Here is a 19,680-nt window from a genome sequence, read left to right as displayed (position 1 = left end):
GGATGTGGGAGGAAACCGGAGTACCCGGAGAAAACCCACACAGGCACGGGGAGAACATGCAAATTCCACACCGACGAGTGCGGATATGAACCCGGGTCCTCAGAACTGTGAGCCAGACGTGCTAACCAGTCATCACCGTGCCGCCTTACAATATATTATAAATATAAAATAAATATTTGTATAACAGTGAGTTAAATTGATTAAGGCTCTTGTAGCTCTTAACAGAACATTGAGAAGTGATGCAATTAACTATCATAGTGCAGTGACGCAAACACATAGTTTACCATTTATTGATATTAAAACAAACCCTGTACATGAGGTAATAACGCCTCGGTAAGTAGGCCTTGATTCATTCCCGCTTTGCACTGCACAAATCATTGTGACACATACTTGAATATAGAGACAAAGCATCAAATGCTGTTCTTATGTATATAAATAGTATATTTTTCTGATTGCCCTTACATGAAAGAACATAATACAAAAGCGATTCATTCAACAACACCAAGCCAAGACGATACATATACTGCTGAATATCAGGACATAAGAAAGCTGTAATGACAAAAAATAGACCACATATTTTCCCCTGTAAATTGATTCATTCAATGTAGTGTACCGTCATTACAGAAATGAGAAAAGATATATATGTAAAAAGGAATCAAGTGTACTGTGGCAGGTGAGAAAGTCAGTTTCCAGACGAGCAAACTTTTGCAATATGTCCTTCCCCCCAACTCTAACCATCGAAAATCCACACTGAATGCTGATGAGCTCATCACCATGACAACAAGACAGCCTCTTACTCAAAAGAGCGGGTAATATGTCGGGTTGTGTTTCGAGGTGATGTAGAGTTAAAAGCTTGTGTAATGAGGTGTGAGATCAGGCAACATATATGAAAATAGATTTATAGTTCTTGAAGTAAAATTGCACAGTTATACCAAATTTAAAAAAATGTAGCCAATTGTTTTAAGTTTTAGCTAATAAAACAGTTTTCCACACTTTAAATGATTGGTCAATTCATTGGTTGAAAAGTAATGATATTGCACTTCAACGCCATCAGAAAAAGTGCCTATTTCTTCTTTTTTTTTTTGCAGAATTGTTGTGTGGGCCATATATGCCATATCAACACCAATCCACTTGAGTTTAAAGGAACTGAAGTTGGCATTTTCATTGTTTTTTGTTTTTTTTTGGTTTGGTTCAGGTTTTTTTCTACATTTCATGCTGAGAAGCATATAAGCAATCATCAAATTCAGCATTATTCACGTTGATTATTTTTTGTCTGCTCCATATAGAACAAAAAAAACACTCAGCAGTTTAAAAAAAAAAACAAAATTACATCTGAAAATCAGGAAAAGTTAATGAAAGGATTTTCCGAATGTGAAACTACACACCACAAGACATATTTGTACCCATTATAGCAGAGATGTCACAGGTATGAACTGACATTAATGACTGCTCAATTAACTGTCAAGACAGAACCATGGCTGGGAGTAAACATATAAGCATTTTGAAAATGGTAATATATTTGTCCCTCCACTGTGACTGAACAGAAAAAAAATATATCTTACAGAGAAAATGAAAATATTGTTCTGAATTATATGAGGTGGGCTTTATCAAGTCAACCTTCATTTGAGCAAAAAACAAACAAAAAGGCTCACTTTAAATCCTCGGCTGTGTCCAGGATTTGTATGAAAGCGGTAGGAGCTGTTAATTATTTTATAATAGACAGCACGAAGGAATTAACTCTCTTTAAGACTTGGAAGAAAATCCAAATGGAGCCGCATGTAACGAAGTAATCTCTGAATGTATGTGAAGGAATTAGTGTGAAGACAGAGAAGGTGAAGCAGGCGACAAAGAGCAAGTGGCTGATGAAGAAGGCAGAGCTAAACTGCTACCACATTCATGGCACACTGTTAACACTCCCCCCTTCTGCAACCCCATAGGCGAATTAATGTCTGATCTAGTTGTCTCCGTGGTGACACAAACACTAATCCCTCATTATGGGATGTAGGCTGTGGTGCCGCAAAGCCCCATTTTTTTACTCCCATATCACACCAATGCGAATGCAGCAGATTACTGTAATCTGGGAACATTGGAGCAGACAGATTAGATTAAGATCCTTACACCCATAAAATAAGGAGGAAATGGGTTAAAACACCTTAGAGTATTGGTCAAGCAGATACACATTTTGGTGTATCTTTCCTTGAAACGAGGCAAAGACAAACATGGAAATTGTTCGAGAAGGTTTTCTGTAGTGTTTGTCCATTCAAGAGCAAGTGGCTGCATGCATTTGTCATGGACGTGCAGCATCGAACCATGACAAAGGTCTTGAGAGGAGTGCTAGAGTGTTTGTATCTGTGCATATGAGAGAAAAGAAAAGATAACAGTACTCCAGCCAATGCTTTGGCAAACTCGTCTCCTCTTATCCAGCGCGTTTTCTTTTCAGTGATTCCAACTGATGAATCAAATAGACACATAAAATTAACCCTTTCCACATGCACTCATATAAAGATGGTGCATAATTACATTAGCAATACAGTACACTAGAGCCCTCACCTCAGTCTCTACCATCTTCAACCTACTCAGAGCATCCTTGGCAGCATCCTATAGAGCAAAAAGAATGGAGACTTTACACAGGCACATACTGACACATTAAATTACTGGTGGACATCATGTTTGAATAGCATCAACCCTGACCCCACATTCACCCTATTGCCTTGAGTTGAGAATTTCTTCACAGAGTCAGCAAGTCCTTGGGTGAAGCGCCGCAGCACATTTTCATACTCTGTACATGGAGAAGGACAAAGTGAGTTATATTTAGATGCTGTTTTTGCAGGAATTTCGGAAGTTAGGAAGTTTGTGGGTTACCTGATAGCAGAGCAGGAGACGCTCGCTCCAGCTGTGCTTTTTGCCACTGCAACCTGTGCATGATCTCTTTGTGCTGATGAATGACATCAGATGGGGGATCCCGCCGGTTCTTTTTGTACTCTGCAATCTTAAGAGGAGGACACGCTGACTGATAGGACCTTAATGAAATTAAATGCAACATACACAGTGAAACACATACATAAAACTACCTTTCTCTCTAACCGTTCCTTGTCGTAGTTAAGGAGGCTGAAGCTGTGGAGTTTATACTGGGGAGGAGAGCTGCTGGAGTGACTGCTCCTGTTGCTCACCTCATGTTTGGATTTAGATCGAGGAGATGGAGCCTGATTCATTAAAACATACACAAAGATGTTGAAATGACATAAGAATATATTAGCCTTCTATAATGTCATTCTGCATTAAAATAAAATTGTTATTTATGGCCACACTAAAATGTGTGAAGGAAACCCTCTACTTAGTAATACACAATTTGGGACCCTCATTTATAGCGATGCATTTATGAAAGTTGCTCTTCAGTACTAAGCCCAAGACACTTGTGCATGAATTAAGATTAAGGGAAGCATCTTGGTTCAGTGATGAGCACCATAGGAACACTCAAGAAGGTTGAGAATGTCAGCCTGATATAACTTTTCCACTTCGACAGTAATGCAGGTCATTGACGCACCCGTTCTTTTTGTCTCTCTGGAGGTGAGAGAGAGGAGACTGGTTCAAGGATTAGCCACTTCTCTGTCGTAGGCTGGAGTTCTACGCTGGATATCGGCTCTCTGATCTTCACCCTGACCTCTAACTTGCCACCAGTGGCTTTACGTCCATCCATCACCTGAGAGAGACAGATATCTCAGTCTAGTACAGTGATTCCCAACCAGTGTGCCGGGGCACAGTAGTGTGCCGTGAGCACTGTTCAGGTGTGCCGTGGAAAGGTACCAAATTTTACTTAATTATTATTTATTTCCAAGAAATAATGTATCTTTATTCATCTATTTATGCCAGTAAGGCATAGTGACAGACAGAACAGATAAATTCTCTTCTATTAGATGGCAGGAAGTACATACAGTAATTAATGTATCCACTTTTTGTGACATTTTTGTTTGGGGGTGTGCTGTGAGATTTTTCAATTGTAAAATATGTGCCTTGGCTCCATAAAGGTTGGAAATCACTGGTTTACTGTGCACATGTAAGCATACTGTATGCATGTCTCTAGCTATGATATAAAATGTCTTCAGAAGCTAGAAAAGAAAGAAGGAATCGACTGCCGCAGGACTGTACCCAGGGGGAATGACACCTGGTATTTATGGAACACCAAAAATTCATAAGGAAGCAGCTCCATTTGAGCCAATCGACTGTAGCGTCAACTCCACTACAAAATATCTTGCCACCATTCTAATTTCATTAGTTGGAAATACCCCACACCATATCCACAACTCCACTGACTGCACCAACATGGTCCGGAACGCGAGACTTGCTAAGGCTGAACGCATTGTATCATTCTACACCATCTCCCTGTTTACTAGTATCCTCACCACTCTAGCTGTTGATGCAGTCAGGGCAAAGGGATTTCCTGTCTAAAGGACAGAAGCAAACTCGCTCCAGATCTGTTATTCAGTCTACTTTAACTTTGCCTTAGCACCCGTATTTTCAATTTAACAAATAGAAAATGAGAAAAAACATGGCTGTGCCATCGGCTCCACCATTGTGGCCAACGTGCATGGAAGAAGTAGAAAGAAAAGCACTGTAATTCTTAAAGGAACTAAGCCTAGCCAAAGGTTCGGGTATGTGGATGACACTTGGATTAAGATCAAAGCCTGCAAAGTAGAATTGTTAAAGAACACTTCGTGGATAGCAATGTAAGTTTCCCTCGGGAAGACTTCAAAGAGGACTCATTGCCATAGTGGAACTACGAGGCAGGTAAAGACAGAAGCCTTAACATTGAAGTCTACAGAAAACCTACCCTCACAGACTAGTACCAGCTCTTTGACTCACTTCACCTACTAGAACACAAGCCAGGAGTTATCTGAACCCTCAAAGACAGACCAAAGAAGGTCCCTACCACCGGTAATCGAATGGAAATAGGAAATGGAATGGAAAAAGCAGACACACATAAGGCAGGCGCCAATAAACTGGCCCTTTGTAAAATACGTACGATACACCAAGAAAAGGGACACAAAACCCAATCCTGAAGATAAAATCAGAAGAGAGGATCTGTTGGTCCCTTCCATGGCTGGTATGTCAGAGAAACGCAGAATGATTTTCTCCAAACTTAAACAAATTCACTTAAAACCAAGCAATACCCTCAGAGAAAATCTGGTTCACTCCAAGTAAAAAAAATCCTTGCTTTTGTTGTTCATACAGTGCTGTGTAATAAGGAGTGGAGTGACCTCTAGGTTGGAGGGACCAAGCAACGCCTACATAAATGAATGGCACAACATAGGAGGGCAGCCTCTTCAGGTCCAGAGGCAATAGTTCATTTAAGTCTAAAAAATGAGACATTTCTTTATAAAGAACAATGTCCAAATTCTGAGCAGAAAGGACTGCTGTTTGAAAGAGTTGTAACAGAAGTAAAATTTGAAAGGCCCCTTCTCTACAAAGGAGGTTTACGCCATCACTTATCGTCTGCTTACAACAATGTCCTGAGACTTGTCCTCCAAAAGATTGTCTCAATCAATGTGAAACGTTCTGCCAGGAGTCTTTCACCAGCCACACCGGGCAACAACAACAACAGCCTTCATGTGCCCACTCCCAGGGGACAAACCCACCAGAAACATAAACAGGAGAACTCCACACCTAAAACTTTGAACTTGAAGGAGCCTTTTGATTTAAGGTAGAAACATCCTCAAAAACCAATGACAAGATGGTATAAATGTATTTATTAACATGATAATTCACACTGTTTTTGTAAATCAAAACAACTCACCTCTATAATCTCTCTGATGTCACAGCGGTTTTCGAGAGACTCGAGCTTCAGTTGAGCTGTGCCCACAACCTTGTCCGTTTTAAAGAGGCCTCTGTAAACATGCAGAAGATTATTTCATTGACAAAAAAGGGATCATTCGGGTGTCAACATCAAAGCAGTTCTGATTTGTACCCCTTGTGAATGATTTCAAATTTTAAGCCTTTGGACTGGATGACTCGTTTAAATCCTCTGTGCGCTCTGTTGATGATGAGTTTGAACTGCTCTTTAAACTCTGGACTGCAAGTACTTTTTATTGTGCTGGTTTTGTCCCTCTGTGGCTCCTCCTACACATACATTGAGGGAAATTATTTTAAAAAACAACACGGGAAAAAAAACACCATCTCTCTCTTTCTCTCTTGATGTGACAGAACCTTACCGCACTGGGAAAAGGAAACTCATACTTCACACTGGCATCCAGATCATTAGGCGAGACACCTGAAGCCAGAGACAGGGGTGTAAATTCACACACAATTTCATTTGTAGCATATTGGCTGGAAGTCTGCCAACCTGAGGGAACTGGTAGGTTGATGCCTCTGATGATGTACAGTATCATGTCATTTGGGGCCAGGTCGGGGTAGTTCCTACAGAGACAGACAGCTTTCTTGACCTCAATATAAGTGACTGACAGACAAGCAGTCAGCATCACTGTGATCCAAACAAGTCGGATTGTTAAATTAGTCATTTAGCTGCCAGTTTGTTGGGCTACCGAAGCCCAAGAAAAATCTGTCACAGTGAATCACTGTGAGTAAACTAGTGAAAGCATGAATTTGGGACAGCTTTATAGTACTGTACTATCGAAATCACAAAACTTGATTATAGACTTTCAGACTTTTTCATCTACTGATTGTATCAACTGAATGTTCATATTGTGTAAGACACTTTTTAACCACTGGTATGGATTGCCTTCTGTATGTATGTATTTGTGTGTGTGTGTGAGATATATATATAATATATATATAATATATATATATATATATATATATATATATATATATATATATATATATATATAATATATATATATTTTATATATTATATATATATATAATTTGTCTGATACTAAACAAAGGACAATATGTTTCCAATTAATAGTTCCATTCCAAACCACAATAAACATCAAATAGTATGCATTTAGTCGTGGACTTTTCATGAATCACATCATCTTTTGTCAAGCAAAAGCAATAATTGAGATTGAATTTGAATGTTTGCTAAGAGTTTGTTGCTGACTTGACAACACTGAATGTCTTCTCCTCCGTGCGACATTTGGGCACTGGTTGGCCCTTGGTATGGGCATTCTTCAGTATCTCTATGTTTTTGAACGACTCCTCCACAAGCTTTTCACACCTGGAGAAAAACAGACACAGCCCTAAAGTACAAATACAAACAACATTTGCAAAATAGTCAGATCATGTTGAAAACAAATGCTATAATTCTAGTTTCTGAATACAGGCACAATAAAAAAGATTTCAAGATGCTAGGCCTTGACAAATTAACAAACCTTATTCTGAGAAAAGAAAGCAACCAACAAACTATGTCAGTCGTTAAAGGTATGCAGGAAGGTAAACATTGTTTTAGAATGAAGAAACAAAATGTGTATACATGCATACATACATACATACATATATACAATATATTATTAATCAATTTGTTTATTATGCCATTAGCTTTTATATAAAACCTGCTGTGGTAATGATAGTCAGGGATAATGTTTTGATATCAAGCACATGCAGATTATTGTTTTATTTATTATAGTAAAAATAAAAAAATGTGTTGAATACTTCCAACAGGCTTGAGAGTGAAGTTGGACTCCTTAAGCCTAAACCAGCACAAACTAATTAGAACCATTACCATTAAATATTGCCTTTGGAAACATGATACTCAGTTTTGTTTGACACTGTCAGAGAGCTTTTTACATATTGATGTGTGTACTTTGTAGCTGGAGTCAACAATAATGTAGACATGTTTCTAATATTTTCGTAACCTTATTTAGCTACAGTGCAAAATTTCACAAACATTGGATGTCAGATTGCGTAGGTGTATTTTACTTAACTGTGTAGCCACTAATTTCATGTTTTGGTAAAGTAAATAAACTAAAATAAGATAAAAACTGGCTTCACTTGCATATAATACAATTACTCATATGTGAAAGAGATTTTTTATGGCTGAAGGTGGCATGTCTCATTATTTAAAAAAAAAATAAAAATAAAAAACACCAAGCTTTGAGCAACAAGTTCTTACTTGAGAGCCTCTCCAATATTGCCCATGAGTATGAACTGCTGTGAGCGACTCACACATTTCTGAAGAGTTGGAGAGAGAAACAGATGCGGTGGAAAAGATAGAAGCCACAATTAGATAATTCAACGTTTTGTACGTATAAATGCTTGAGTTTCTGTGAAGTGAAACAAGATGTGAATCCCAACCTCATGCTGCTTCCGCAAAAGATCCATGAGGCTGTGGAATTGCTCACTGGTACGAGGAGAAAGAGGAGACGTACGGGAACGAGCTAGTAAGTAGTCGACTTCACTGACTGGACTGCTGGGTATCTGAGAAAAGTACAAATATGGATTAAAGACACAAATTAAAAAACAGATTTTGAAAAATTTTAGACATGAAACAATCAAAGACACAAACATCTGACAACTGTCCATCATGCCTAAAACCCCAAAATTAAAATAATTATTATTTCTTGGTGCAGAACAGTTAAAAATATCAGATGCATGCACCCCTGTCAAATCATGAAGCTTGTGTAACACCTTCACAAAAGAACAAAAGGCAAAAAGGCAAACTAACAGAGGCACAGGAATAATATCATTTTTATAATTACATTGTGACTCAGAGAGAAACCTGTGAGTTGTAGGAAATTAAATGTGAGACCAGACCAAATTAAAGCAGTCATGTGGGATATATCCTTGAGTCACATACAACATTCAGGAGGTACTGTAGCTCTCACATATGCGTACGTGAGCACAGACACACGCACAATGATGCTTTCGCTTAACTCTGTGCATTAATTCTTACATCCCACATATTCAGTTACTCCAGTGACAAACACACCAACATATTACACCACATACAAAAAACTTCCACATTATCTTCCCTTTCATTAGTTCTAATGCATAAATTTAGAACCTTGGTGATATCAACAGGAAGGCCAGACTTAGCGGCTTCGATCATGGGGTCAACTCCTTTGGCGTGTCTGAGGTGCTGCGCTGCCGCCGTCATATCCTGCAGGATATAATAATTAAAAAAAATAAAAAATCATATGACCATTTCTTGAAAGGACTATTGTGATTATAAATCTTACAAAACCACAAAAATGTCAGGGACTCAATCTACCCAAGGAAAACATCTCAATTAAAATACCTTCATCTTCTTTGAGCGCAGTGCTGCCCGCAAAAAAGCCTGTCGCCGTAGCAACAGGAAATCCACTTGCTGTTGGGCTAAAATGATAATTAGGAGAAACATAAGTGATGCCCTGATGTAGCCGTCAAACCATGGATATGCAGGCATGGCTTAGAGTTACTCTCCCAACACACCTTTGGCTCCCAGTTTTGGTGTTAAGGAACCACCAGGTGCTTGAGGCGCTGGAGATTTGGCTTTTTGGGCAGGTGGACGCACTGAGGGCTAAGGAGACAAACCTATCTTTAATATGGATCACGATAGAGGTGATAATGAAAATAGTATCTCATAATAATATGTAATAATAATAATAATATAGAAACAGAGATATAAAGTGGGTACGGAAAGTATTCAGACCCTCTTAAATGTTTCATCCATCCATTTTCTTTTTTTTTTTCCTTATTAATGAACCCACAGCACCCCATATTGAAGAAAAAAACTGAATTGTTGAAATTTTTGCAGAGTTACTGAAAAGAAAAACTGAAATATCACACAGCCCTAAGTATTCAGACCCTTTGCTCAGTATTTAGTAGAAGCACCCTTTTGAGCTAATACAGCCATGACTCTTTTTGGGAATGATGCAACATGTTTTTCACACGTGGATTTGGGGATCCTCTGCCATTCCTCCTTGCAGATCCTCTCCAGTTCTGTCAGGTTGGATGGTGAATGTTGGTGGACAGCCATTTTCAGTTCTTTCCGGAGATGCTCAATTGGTTTTAAGTCAGGGCTATGGCTGGGCCATTCAAAAACAGTCACAGAGTTGTTCTGAAGCCACTCCTTTGGTATTTTAGCTGTGTGCTTCAGGTCATTATCTTGTTGGAAGGTGAAACTTCGGCCCAGTCTGAGGTCCTGAGCACTCTGGAAAAGGTTTTCGTCCAGGATATCCCTGGACTGGGCCGCATTCATCTTTCCCTGAATTGCAACCAGTCGACCTGTCCCTGCAGCTGAAAAACACCCACACAGCATGATGCTGCCACCTCAATGCTTCATTGTTGGGACTGTATTGGACAGGTGATGAGCAGTGCCTGGTTTTCTCCACACATACCGCTTAGAATTAAGGCCAAAAAGTTCTCTCTCAGTCTCATCAGACCAGAGAATCTTATTTCTCACCATCTTGAAGTCCTTCAGCTGTTTCTTAGCAAACTCCATGCGGGCTTTCATGTGTCTTGCACTGAGGAGAGGCTTCCGTCCGGCCACTCTGCCATAAAGCCCCGACTGGTGGCTGCAGTGATAGTTGACTTTCTCGAACTTTCTCCCATCTCTGAATGCATCTCTGGAGCTCAGCCACAATGATCTTTGGGTTCTTCTTTACCGCTCTGACCAAGGCTGCTCAGTTTGGCCGGACGGCCAGCCCTAGGAAGGGTTCTGGTCATCCCATACACCTTCCATTTAAGGATTATGGAGGCCACTGTGCTCTTATGTACCTTAAGTGCAGCAGAAACATTTTTGCAACCCCGGCCAGATCTGTGCCTTGCCACAATTCTGTCGCTGAGCTCTTCAGGCAGTTCCTTTAACCTCATGATTATCATTTGCTCTGACATCCACTGTGAGCTGTAAGGTTTTATATAGACAGGTGTGTGGCTTTCCTAATCAAGTCCATTCAGTATAATCAAACACAGCTGGACTCCAATGAAGGTGTAGAACGATCTCAAGGATGATTAGAAGAAATGGACAGCACCCAAGTTAAATATATGTCACAGTGTCACAGCAAAGGGTCTGAATACTTATGGCTGTGTGATATTTCAGTTTTTCCTTTTTTAATAAATCTGCAGACATTTCAACAATTCTGTTTTTTTTCTGTCAATATAGGGTGCTGTGTGTACATTAATGAGGGAAAAATGAACTTAAATGATTTTAGGTAATGGGTGAAATATAACAAAGAGTGACAAATTTAAAGGGGTCTGAATACTTTCTTTACCCACTGTATATCTGATTAAGTTATGGATGAATAAATTGAGAACTCCATCATGATTCAATACATATGAGTAAATACAACAGACGGTACTTCTATCTAGAATCTAAAGGCAACCAAAATCCACGGCAGTATATCAATTAGAGCCCTTGGCAGTGCATTTATTCGTTTTTTTGTTTTTGTTTTTTAACCTTGGCAGTCTCTCTTTGACTGTCCTCTTCTTCTTCTGCGTCTGGATCCCGATTTGCTATTTTCATAGCTGTTTCCAGGACACCCATAAAGTTTTGCTGATCCCTGTCTGAGCCCTGTAATGGTGAACAACCTAGAAGAGTAAAAATATATATCATATATACATGACCCCATGGAGTGAGATCTTGCCCCACACACACACACACACACACACACACACACACACACGCACACACGCACGCACGCACGCACGCACGCACAGTGGGGCAAAAAAGTATTTAGTCAGTCACCAATTGTGCAAGTTCTCCCACTTAACGAGATGAGAAAGGCCTGTAATTTTCATCATTTTCATCATCTAGAGAGAGGGAGAGAGAGAGAGGGAGAGAGAGAGAGACATACACACACACACAACCACAATAAAGGGTAAATGTATGGAATCGGAAATGTACCTGGTGGTACAGGTAGATCGGATAAGTTGACAGGTCGACCAGCTTTGTGTGCTTTAATGGAATCCTGGTATTGCTGTGAAAAGAAGAAGTAATGAGTCTGCCATAACCCTCAGAAAAAAAGTTTTCCCCAGGTCATTGTGGACTTCCGGTGTGACCATGCTCGATTGAGACGTGAGTTACTGTGCTCCCGCAGTCAAAGCTTATAAAAAGTAGTTGCGACGTTATTCGGGCCAATATGTAATGCACGGGGAGCACATGCAAACTCCACACAGGCGAGGCCGGATTTGAACCCTGGTCCTCAGAACTGGGAGACAGATGTGCTAACCAGTTGTTCACCGTGACGCTTAGAACAATATATTTTCCCCCAAAATTTCAAACAGTGTCATTGATCTTTTTTATGCCACTTATAGAATGATATTAGAGCATAATTAAGAATTGTACACATCTTACAAATTCTTCCCTGATAATCAAACATGAGCACAACTGTTTAATGTTCTCTCATTTACTAAATAAAAGTACAGCTGCATTTCACAATCAGAGCAAGTAAATAAAAAGAGAAAGCTATACATGTTCAAATAAAGTGCTGAACTTAAGAAAAATAAAGTTTGAGTTTCCTTTTTTCTCTTTGGGATGTTGACACAACAGTGAAGTCTCAAACAATTTTATATGTTTTAACTTAACAAAACTTAACTGAACCGTTTTAAAGGTTATGTTTGTTTAAAACCTCTCTTTTGCTTCATAATGGTGTTTCACATATTACAAGCATTTTTAATAAGAGCTCCCAGTGGGAACTTCCCACTGAGAAGTACAAACAAAAATGACTGAAAAAAAAAAAAAGAGTACATTTTCTGATCTTTCTCCGTCTTTAACTCAACTTACACGCTCTCCCTCTCTCTTTGTGTCTAAGTCTGGTCTGCACAGTCAGTGATTTCAGCAATTACCACCTGCGATGCACATTTGATTGGCTGAAAGGGTGGCGCGGAACTCGCACGTGATTGGTTGGTACAGAACATCGCTACCGTAAAGCCTGAAGTATGTTGCGCTGCCTAAAATAGAAGCACCCCATATGTCTTGCATCATAACCTCTCTTTTTTGGCTATGGTGTGGGTCAGTTTGCAACTGCTTCTGGCTCCGGAAACGGACCGTGGGTTAGTGACCTCTGTTTTAAACGATGTCACAACAATCAAGCGAGCCAGAGTGAGCTGTCTAGCTCCGTAGCACACTAGCTAGTTACTGTGCGGGCTAGTGAACGTAAAAAATAGTTAACTTTCCCTAAAATGTCCCAGTTGTTTGCGTCTATGAAGGCAAAACCGTTCCGCCAGCGGCTCGCTGCGTGAGCGACGCGCCGTGTGTTACCACAACAATGAAAATTTATCGAGTCCGGAAAAAAAAGTTATTAATTAACAAATATTTTAGTACTTGAGTAGCGTACTGAAAATTCTATAAAACAATCAATTATTTGGATAAACTATATTTTTGTTTGGTTAAAGAGCAATTTTGAAAACAAAAGATTCCCATATCGTTCAGCCCTACTCCTGATTGATGACTAGGTAGTTTTAATTCGGCCCACATCTTTAAACCTTATCGGCTTCCCAGTGATAAGGACTGGCTAAGTGTGGCTAAAGGTTTAGCCACATAAACACGTTATGTTGTGGCTAACTCCACACAAGTGTGGCTCGGAGAGTTTTATACTGTTTAGCCACATTGGCTCAGAGGTTTCCTGACCCAGTGCCAACGCTGTAGAAGTATTCCAAGCTGGACCATTACACAGTAGATAACAAATGATAATGACATTATTCTCCTTATTAAAAGCCAGCACAGTGTAACATGATAATTATTTTGAAGCTGTTATTTTAAGGTTATACTCAGAATAAATTTATCACCATTGTCAGTGAAAGGTAAATTCACACTTCAGAATTTGTCTCGGTCCGATTGTGCAACATGAAACATAGACAGTGACGCCTGTAACGCGTTATTCAAAAAATGGGGTCAGGTGACATCATAAGTAATCTAACGCGTTACTTTTTATATTAGAGTAGTCAGATTTCAGTTACTTTGATTTAGCTGCCAATAGTTACTTTTTTGTTCACGAGAATCTGAGTTTAATATGCTTTTGATTAATAATGTGCTATTTATGCTCAGGCAACAGATATGTCATTAACAAATTACAATGCTTGGGAACACGAGGCAAGTCAATAACCAAGACACTTGATTCCGTCACGGCGCATGTCATAAGTGTAGACCAATTTTCAGCCTTCGTTTTAGTAATGACTAACAAAACAGACAAAACCCACTATATTCTTAACTATCCATAACTAAAATGCACACGACGACTAACTACAATATCGATAAAAGGCGAAATATTTATAAACGAAGCCGTCTGGGGCAATGACGTCATGTGACTTGTTGCACGTTTTCCGCACAGTCAACTCACGTGTACCCAAGCAGCCAGCGGCGCAAACACAATGCACGGTGACGACGCTGACGAGGGATTCACATACTTAGACTGGAAATACAGTCACGACTTCGAGCTTCTTTAAAGAGGACAATACTAAGGTTTGTTGTACACTGTGAGCGCGTGCACGCGCACACACGCACAGTTTCCTTCATTTAATGTGGCTTCAAGTACACTCATATTTAAGTTATTTTTTCATGTTGATTACATCATTCTGTAATTTGTGTGGTGCGCATTACCAAGTAATGGGTACGGTTAAGCTAATACTTTTTTGGGACTGGATAAGTGATATTCCTGCCACTTGACAGCTGCTGAAAGTAACTAAAAAGTTACTTTTTTCTAACTTAGTTACTTTTGAAATCAAGTAATCAGAAAAGAAACTACCGTATTTTCACGAGCATAAGGCGCACTTAAAAGTCTTAAATTTTCTCCAAAATGGATGGGGCACCTTATAATGCGGCATGACTTATGTGTGCACAGAGTTCCAAAATCTGTAAATGTTACGAGACTTGGATGAGCGCTCCGCTTGACTGACTGAGAGCATTCCCTGCAAACACGCTGCTTATATAGAGGAAACGCGGACGTGACTGAGGACAGCATGCGGACGTTAAAGGGGGAAGGGTGCGCGTGACTGAGGATGCTAAAGGCACGCCCCCAGTAGGTATATAGCGCCGGTATGTGTGCAAAACAACATCGGTTTGGCTAAGGACCCCCGAAAATGGCACCTACGAAGAGACCCATTTACAAAGCACAATTTAAACTGCAAGCTATCAGTTACGTGGAGGAACATGGGAACAGCCACGAGAGAATTCAAGATCAACGAATCCATGGTTCGCACGTGGAGGAAACAGGAAAACGAGCTTCGGCAAGTCAAGAAGACGAAGCTGAGTTTCCGCGGAAACAAGGCGAGGTGGCCCGAGTTGGAAGACCAACTCGAGCAATGGATTAATGATCAAAGAACAGCCGGGAGAAGCGTCTCTACAGTCACCATTCGACTGAGTGCAATAACTCTGAGCTTTCCATCATTCCGGGAGGCTTGACGAAGGAACTCCAACCGCTGGACATTGGTGTAAACAAGGCGTTCAAAGTGAAGTTGTGAGCGGCGTGGGAGCGATGGATGACAGATGGTGAACACATCTTTACTACAACTAGGAGGCAGCACCGGGCGAGTTACACCACGATTTGTGAATGGATTGTGGATGCTTGGGCTAACGTGTCTGCTTGCACTGTTGTTCGAGCTTTCGTAAAAGGCGGCATCATTTCTGAACAGCCCCCCAGCAACGAGACTGACTCTGACAATGACGAGAGGGAACCTGGCGTGTTTGATGGAGAACTTGCCTAGCTGTTCATTTCGGATACAGAAGATGAGCACTTTGATGGATTTGTGGATGAGGATTAATCAAAAAATAACGTGAGTACATTGTTAAATACTTCAATAAAGTACAAACTCAGTTTTGCTCCCGCTGCCTTTTTAAAAACATTGTTTTAGCGTGCATGCGTGGTACCGTATGTTTTAAGCTAGCGTATGTTTTCCCATGCCTGCGCCCAATAACACGGTGCGCCTTATGTATGTGTTAAATACAGAAAGAGACTCCATAACTGAGACTGCGCCTTTTAATGCCGGGCGCCTTATGGTCGTGAAAATACAGTAAGTTACTTTTTTAAGGTAACTGTGGCAACACTGAACATAGATGGTACTACTAATAATAATCAAAATAAAAATTCAAATATAAAAAGACAAAGATGTTAAAGGACTCCTTAAAAATTTTAGCTGCATAGCATGTACCTTTACAATGCGCTGATGCATGCGTGCTTTACGGTCATCTCCTTTGCTCTTAGCTCCATCTGCTGCTGATTTGTATATGTCCATCCTCTGCTGCAGGGCTTCTCCCACATTGCTGGGAGCAGGAAGGCCTTTGAAAGGCACACACACATTTAAACATTAAGCATCACCTTCATCACACAATGCTAACCAGTCAGAAAGAAGAATCAGCTCTACTTGCCAGCAGTTGGTTCCTGTGTGGGTGCTGGAGCAGCAGGAGCTGGTTGTTTAGGGGAAGGAGGTGCATGTGTCTCATCTACTACGTCTCCTGTGAATCATTACACAACAATGGTCAAGGCAAACAACACACCATGACTGGTTTGAAACAAAAGTGTGACAAATGCAACAAAAGAACAACATAGTATGAATATTTTGTTACTGGGTAATTAAAATTTCAGTTGAAAGCTCAGCCCTCCATCATGAACAATCTGAGTAGTGAATGCTATGACAGGTGTGTTAATGAGAAAATACAAAGGAAAGAAGATTCTTTTTAAATATACTGCTGAAGTAGTCACACTGACCAGGGGTTGGAGGGAGCAAGCTCAGGTCTACTGGTTCGCACCCATCTACGGCCTCCACCACTGAATCCAGACGCTGCATATTAAGAGCCCATCCTCATCAGCTTGTGTTAAAAAAATTATACGAGTGAACTACACATGCCAAAAGAGCTGGCTTTTAGTCCTGTTACCTTGGCTGTGACATAGTGGCGTTTGGCCAGGTCAATGTTACCACTCTGTTTGGCTTGTATGGCTGCTAGCTTGTACTCTCTCTGTCGGGCCAACACTGCTTGTTTGAGCTCTAAAAGAATAGAAGAAAAACCTGTTTGTTGTTGTTAGTTTTCCCAGGGGTAGTCATGAAATTGTCCCATAAATTACTTGAGGAATACAAAGCCATAGAAGTTTGAGAGCAGTATGTTTTCATGTGACCTGAGTGTTGTGTGCCGGGCTGAGAGGGTGTCAGTGGAGAGATTATCGGGGTTCCTGGAGTGATTGCAGCAGCCGGGTACTGGGGTGGTGCTAAATGGAGTGGCTTGGTATTAGGAGCTCCTGATGCTGCCTCCCGTAAAGGTTTTTGATTGAATGGAGGGTATGGCATTAACACGGGCTCTGGCATTTGTTGCTCCTTCGTGGATTCAGACTCAGCTAAAGCACTGGCTTTTCTGCCAACAGCAACAGGAGGTGGCATCTCCTCCTCGTTGACTGGCTTTCCTTTCCTGACTGATGCAAGCATTGACTGCAATGTCTGAGGAAGGCAAGTACAGGAACTGTAAGCAGAACTTACAGTATGTCTTCAACACAGGAGGTACCTATTCATGTTTTAGGGTCATGTTGACATATGAAATGAGGTTTGAATGAAGACAGTTTTAAAACCTTTAATCCACGGTCATATCTTCGAGCTTTGCTTGTCTCCCCTGATGCAGTAGCATTGGAGATGGCAGCCTTGTACATCTCCATACGCTCCAATACACAGCACTCTAAACCAGTTGCACCACTGGAATTCGCAGGAGGAAAAGAATGTGATGTATCGCTAACTCTGGGAGCCTGTGAGGCCTGAGGAGGACTGCTTTCCTCGTCATCCTCCAAAACATCATTCAATTCTGCCTGTAAACAAACAGACGTATTTCATATGTAGGTTTTTTTTTTGTTTTTTTTTTTAGGAATAAAGGGATATATGAAAATGAAAATCACACCAGCTAGCTAACTACAGCCACAAAGCTGCAGAGTTTAAGCTATTTTTTTATTATTATTGTTTTTGGTTTTTTTTACACAGAGGAAAACGCGATGACATCATCAATAAATGTGATCATGATTGGTTGCTGGAGTCCAGAGTTGATGTCAGCCAATCACTTGCGGCGGTACAAGAATGTTAACAAGCATGTTAAAGCCACTCGCTCCCTCAGTCACTGGCAAACTTCATGTTAAACAAGCACGCATGTCTTCTCGTTCTCTCTGGAGACCAAAACATTTTGGACATTTGCGTAACATAAGAACACATGGCAAGTGCTCTGAACAAAATACGGCCAAACTGGAATACTTGGCTTCTCTGTAATGCCACGTTTTTCCATTTTAATATTCGTTGTTCCCACAGAGCTGAGAGAATATATGCCTGAGTGTTGTTCTACGCTCTGTTTGTTTGTGTTGCTGGTCTGTGTGTGTTAAAGTAGCTGTTGTTTGAAAGTTTATGGTTGCCGTAACTATGCAATTTTTTTGTTAGCCCGTCTCTGGCATTTTGGCATTATATGTCCAGATTATGCTATCAGACTTTTGTTATGGTGAAATTAGATGATTTGGTTAAACCTTTTGGTATTTTTGTTTAATTATATTTTGCTTTATGTGTCAGTTTTACAGTAAACTTCAACTTCAACTGATAAACAAAATGAAGCATGCACAATTTGCCTCTTATTTGGAAAACTGTCTCTAAAGGATGTGGGAAGGTTAAAACTTTATATATAAAAAAAAAAAAAAAAAGTTTTTATATGGTTTGTAGGAATTTTCACAAGGCTCGAGAACCTATCCGTCGTGATAAAAGGGGTTCACTGTATTCCAAGTGAATTCAGACATTTGGAATGCAACAAACATTTCATTATCAACAAACATGTAAAGTTGGAGTTAAAATATTGTACCTTCGTACAAACGAGATGAATCCATGTTTTTACAAACACTAGTGTGCAGTGCAGTTCATTGGCTTATCTGTGCCCATGAACAATATGAGTGATAGAATATAGAAGGACAGATAGAACGTAATATTATTTCTAGTGTTCTAAGAGTTTGTTTTACCAGCAGATCTTCATCGTTATCCAAATCATCATCGTCCATGTCCTCTTCATCCAGATCTTTCATGCAAAGTGCTGCCATTCGTTCAATATCAGACATTGCAACAGGAGCTAGACGCGGTACAATGAGACACACGTAAACTTCAATGTATAAGTGGGGGGGGGGGGGGGGGGGGGGGGGGGAATAACAATAGAGTGGTCATGCACCTTTATTTTCACGTTTATTCCTTTGTGGTCTTCCTCCTCCTCCCATCAAAATGTTTAGCTCAGCCTCAAGATCTTCATCGTTACCGTCATCATCCATCCCCGCATCCGGGGTCAGGTCAAGGAGCAGCCCCATCTGAAACACAGTTACACAGATCGAAAGTCAAACAGGTGCTCAAGAAAGCACATGTCGTTCAAGACCTGAGAGGAGTTACCTGTTTCGCACGCGCAGCCCCTTGACCCCGGGGCGGTGGGTTCCGACTTCGATTCATCAAAAAGTTACCTGCACAAAAACGTGGCTTCTAGTTAATTGTGCTCACGACGACGAGACGAGTGATAGATATTTTCAATTTGGCTAAGAAGAATCATTTGAAAATGTGGTTAACAGAGCTGGCAGAGTAGCTAAATGCAAGTCATAGCAGTGTTGTGTGGCTAATGCCTTTCCTTTGAAATGAGATTCTTTACCGTGTCACTTTCACTCACTTTACGACAGCTGGTGTGTTCAACTCGAATATCGACAGCTGTCGAATATTTCCCCGAAATAAATGGTAAACTAGCGACAGTTAAGTGTTAACAGACTTATCGCTGTCAAAACATGAACGACAAGCAGTGTGGTTACTTCCGACATTGAGTCTCCGTGGGCAACA

General features: G+C 40.4%; 1 protein-coding gene across 2 annotated transcripts; it reads right to left on the bottom strand.

Annotated features, from left to right (window-relative positions):
- Window positions 1-274: 274 nt before the first annotated feature.
- Window positions 275-19,671, bottom strand: cc2d1a (coiled-coil and C2 domain containing 1A). Of its 2 annotated transcripts, none has more exons than XM_061680243.1 (28): window positions 19,499-19,671; window positions 19,249-19,316; window positions 19,037-19,169; window positions 18,834-18,940; window positions 17,427-17,657; window positions 16,983-17,298; window positions 16,745-16,854; window positions 16,578-16,650; window positions 16,238-16,324; window positions 16,021-16,148; window positions 11,780-11,852; window positions 11,333-11,463; window positions 9,367-9,454; window positions 9,194-9,270; window positions 8,960-9,055; window positions 8,251-8,373; window positions 8,069-8,127; window positions 7,058-7,174; window positions 6,338-6,411; window positions 6,207-6,265; window positions 5,963-6,114; window positions 5,792-5,882; window positions 3,545-3,700; window positions 3,072-3,203; window positions 2,863-2,989; window positions 2,703-2,779; window positions 2,551-2,598; window positions 275-2,449 (listed from the first exon to the last, which is right to left on the bottom strand). In XM_061680243.1, the coding sequence occupies exons 2-28, from the start codon at window positions 19,303-19,305 to the stop codon at window positions 2,417-2,419; spliced, it is 2,955 nt and encodes a 984-aa protein (XP_061536227.1). In that variant the 5' UTR covers window positions 19,306-19,316; window positions 19,499-19,671; the 3' UTR covers window positions 275-2,416. The 2 variants fall into 2 exon arrangements, with proteins under 2 accessions (XP_061536227.1, XP_061536226.1); XM_061680242.1 differs by having other exon boundaries at window positions 19,517-19,671.
- Between the last annotated feature and the right edge of the window lie 9 nt (window positions 19,672-19,680).

The sequence above is a fragment of the Phycodurus eques genome, chromosome 6, assembly GCF_024500275.1.
Source record: "Phycodurus eques isolate BA_2022a chromosome 6, UOR_Pequ_1.1, whole genome shotgun sequence".
NCBI classification, from domain to species: Eukaryota; Metazoa; Chordata; class Actinopteri; order Syngnathiformes; family Syngnathidae; genus Phycodurus; species Phycodurus eques.
The sequence above is the reverse complement of the archived record's forward strand: the minus strand, read 5'-3'. Positions and strand labels throughout refer to the sequence as shown.

What these genes read in the sequence shown, in the direction of transcription:
- cc2d1a (XM_061680243.1), bottom strand. Translation starts at nt 19,305, where the DNA reads ATGAATCGAAGTCGGAACCCACCGCCCCGGGGTCAAGGGGCTGCGCGT. An exon ending in TGCATCAGCGCATTGTAAAG is followed by an intron (nt 11,853 to 16,020) that starts GTACATGCTATG and finishes TTCTTTTCACAG; the next exon opens with CAATACCAGGATTCCATTAA. An exon ending in AGGAACGGTTAGAGAGAAAG is followed by an intron (nt 2,990 to 3,071) that starts GTAGTTTTATGT and finishes CCTCCTCTTAAG; the next exon opens with ATTGCAGAGTACAAAAAGAA.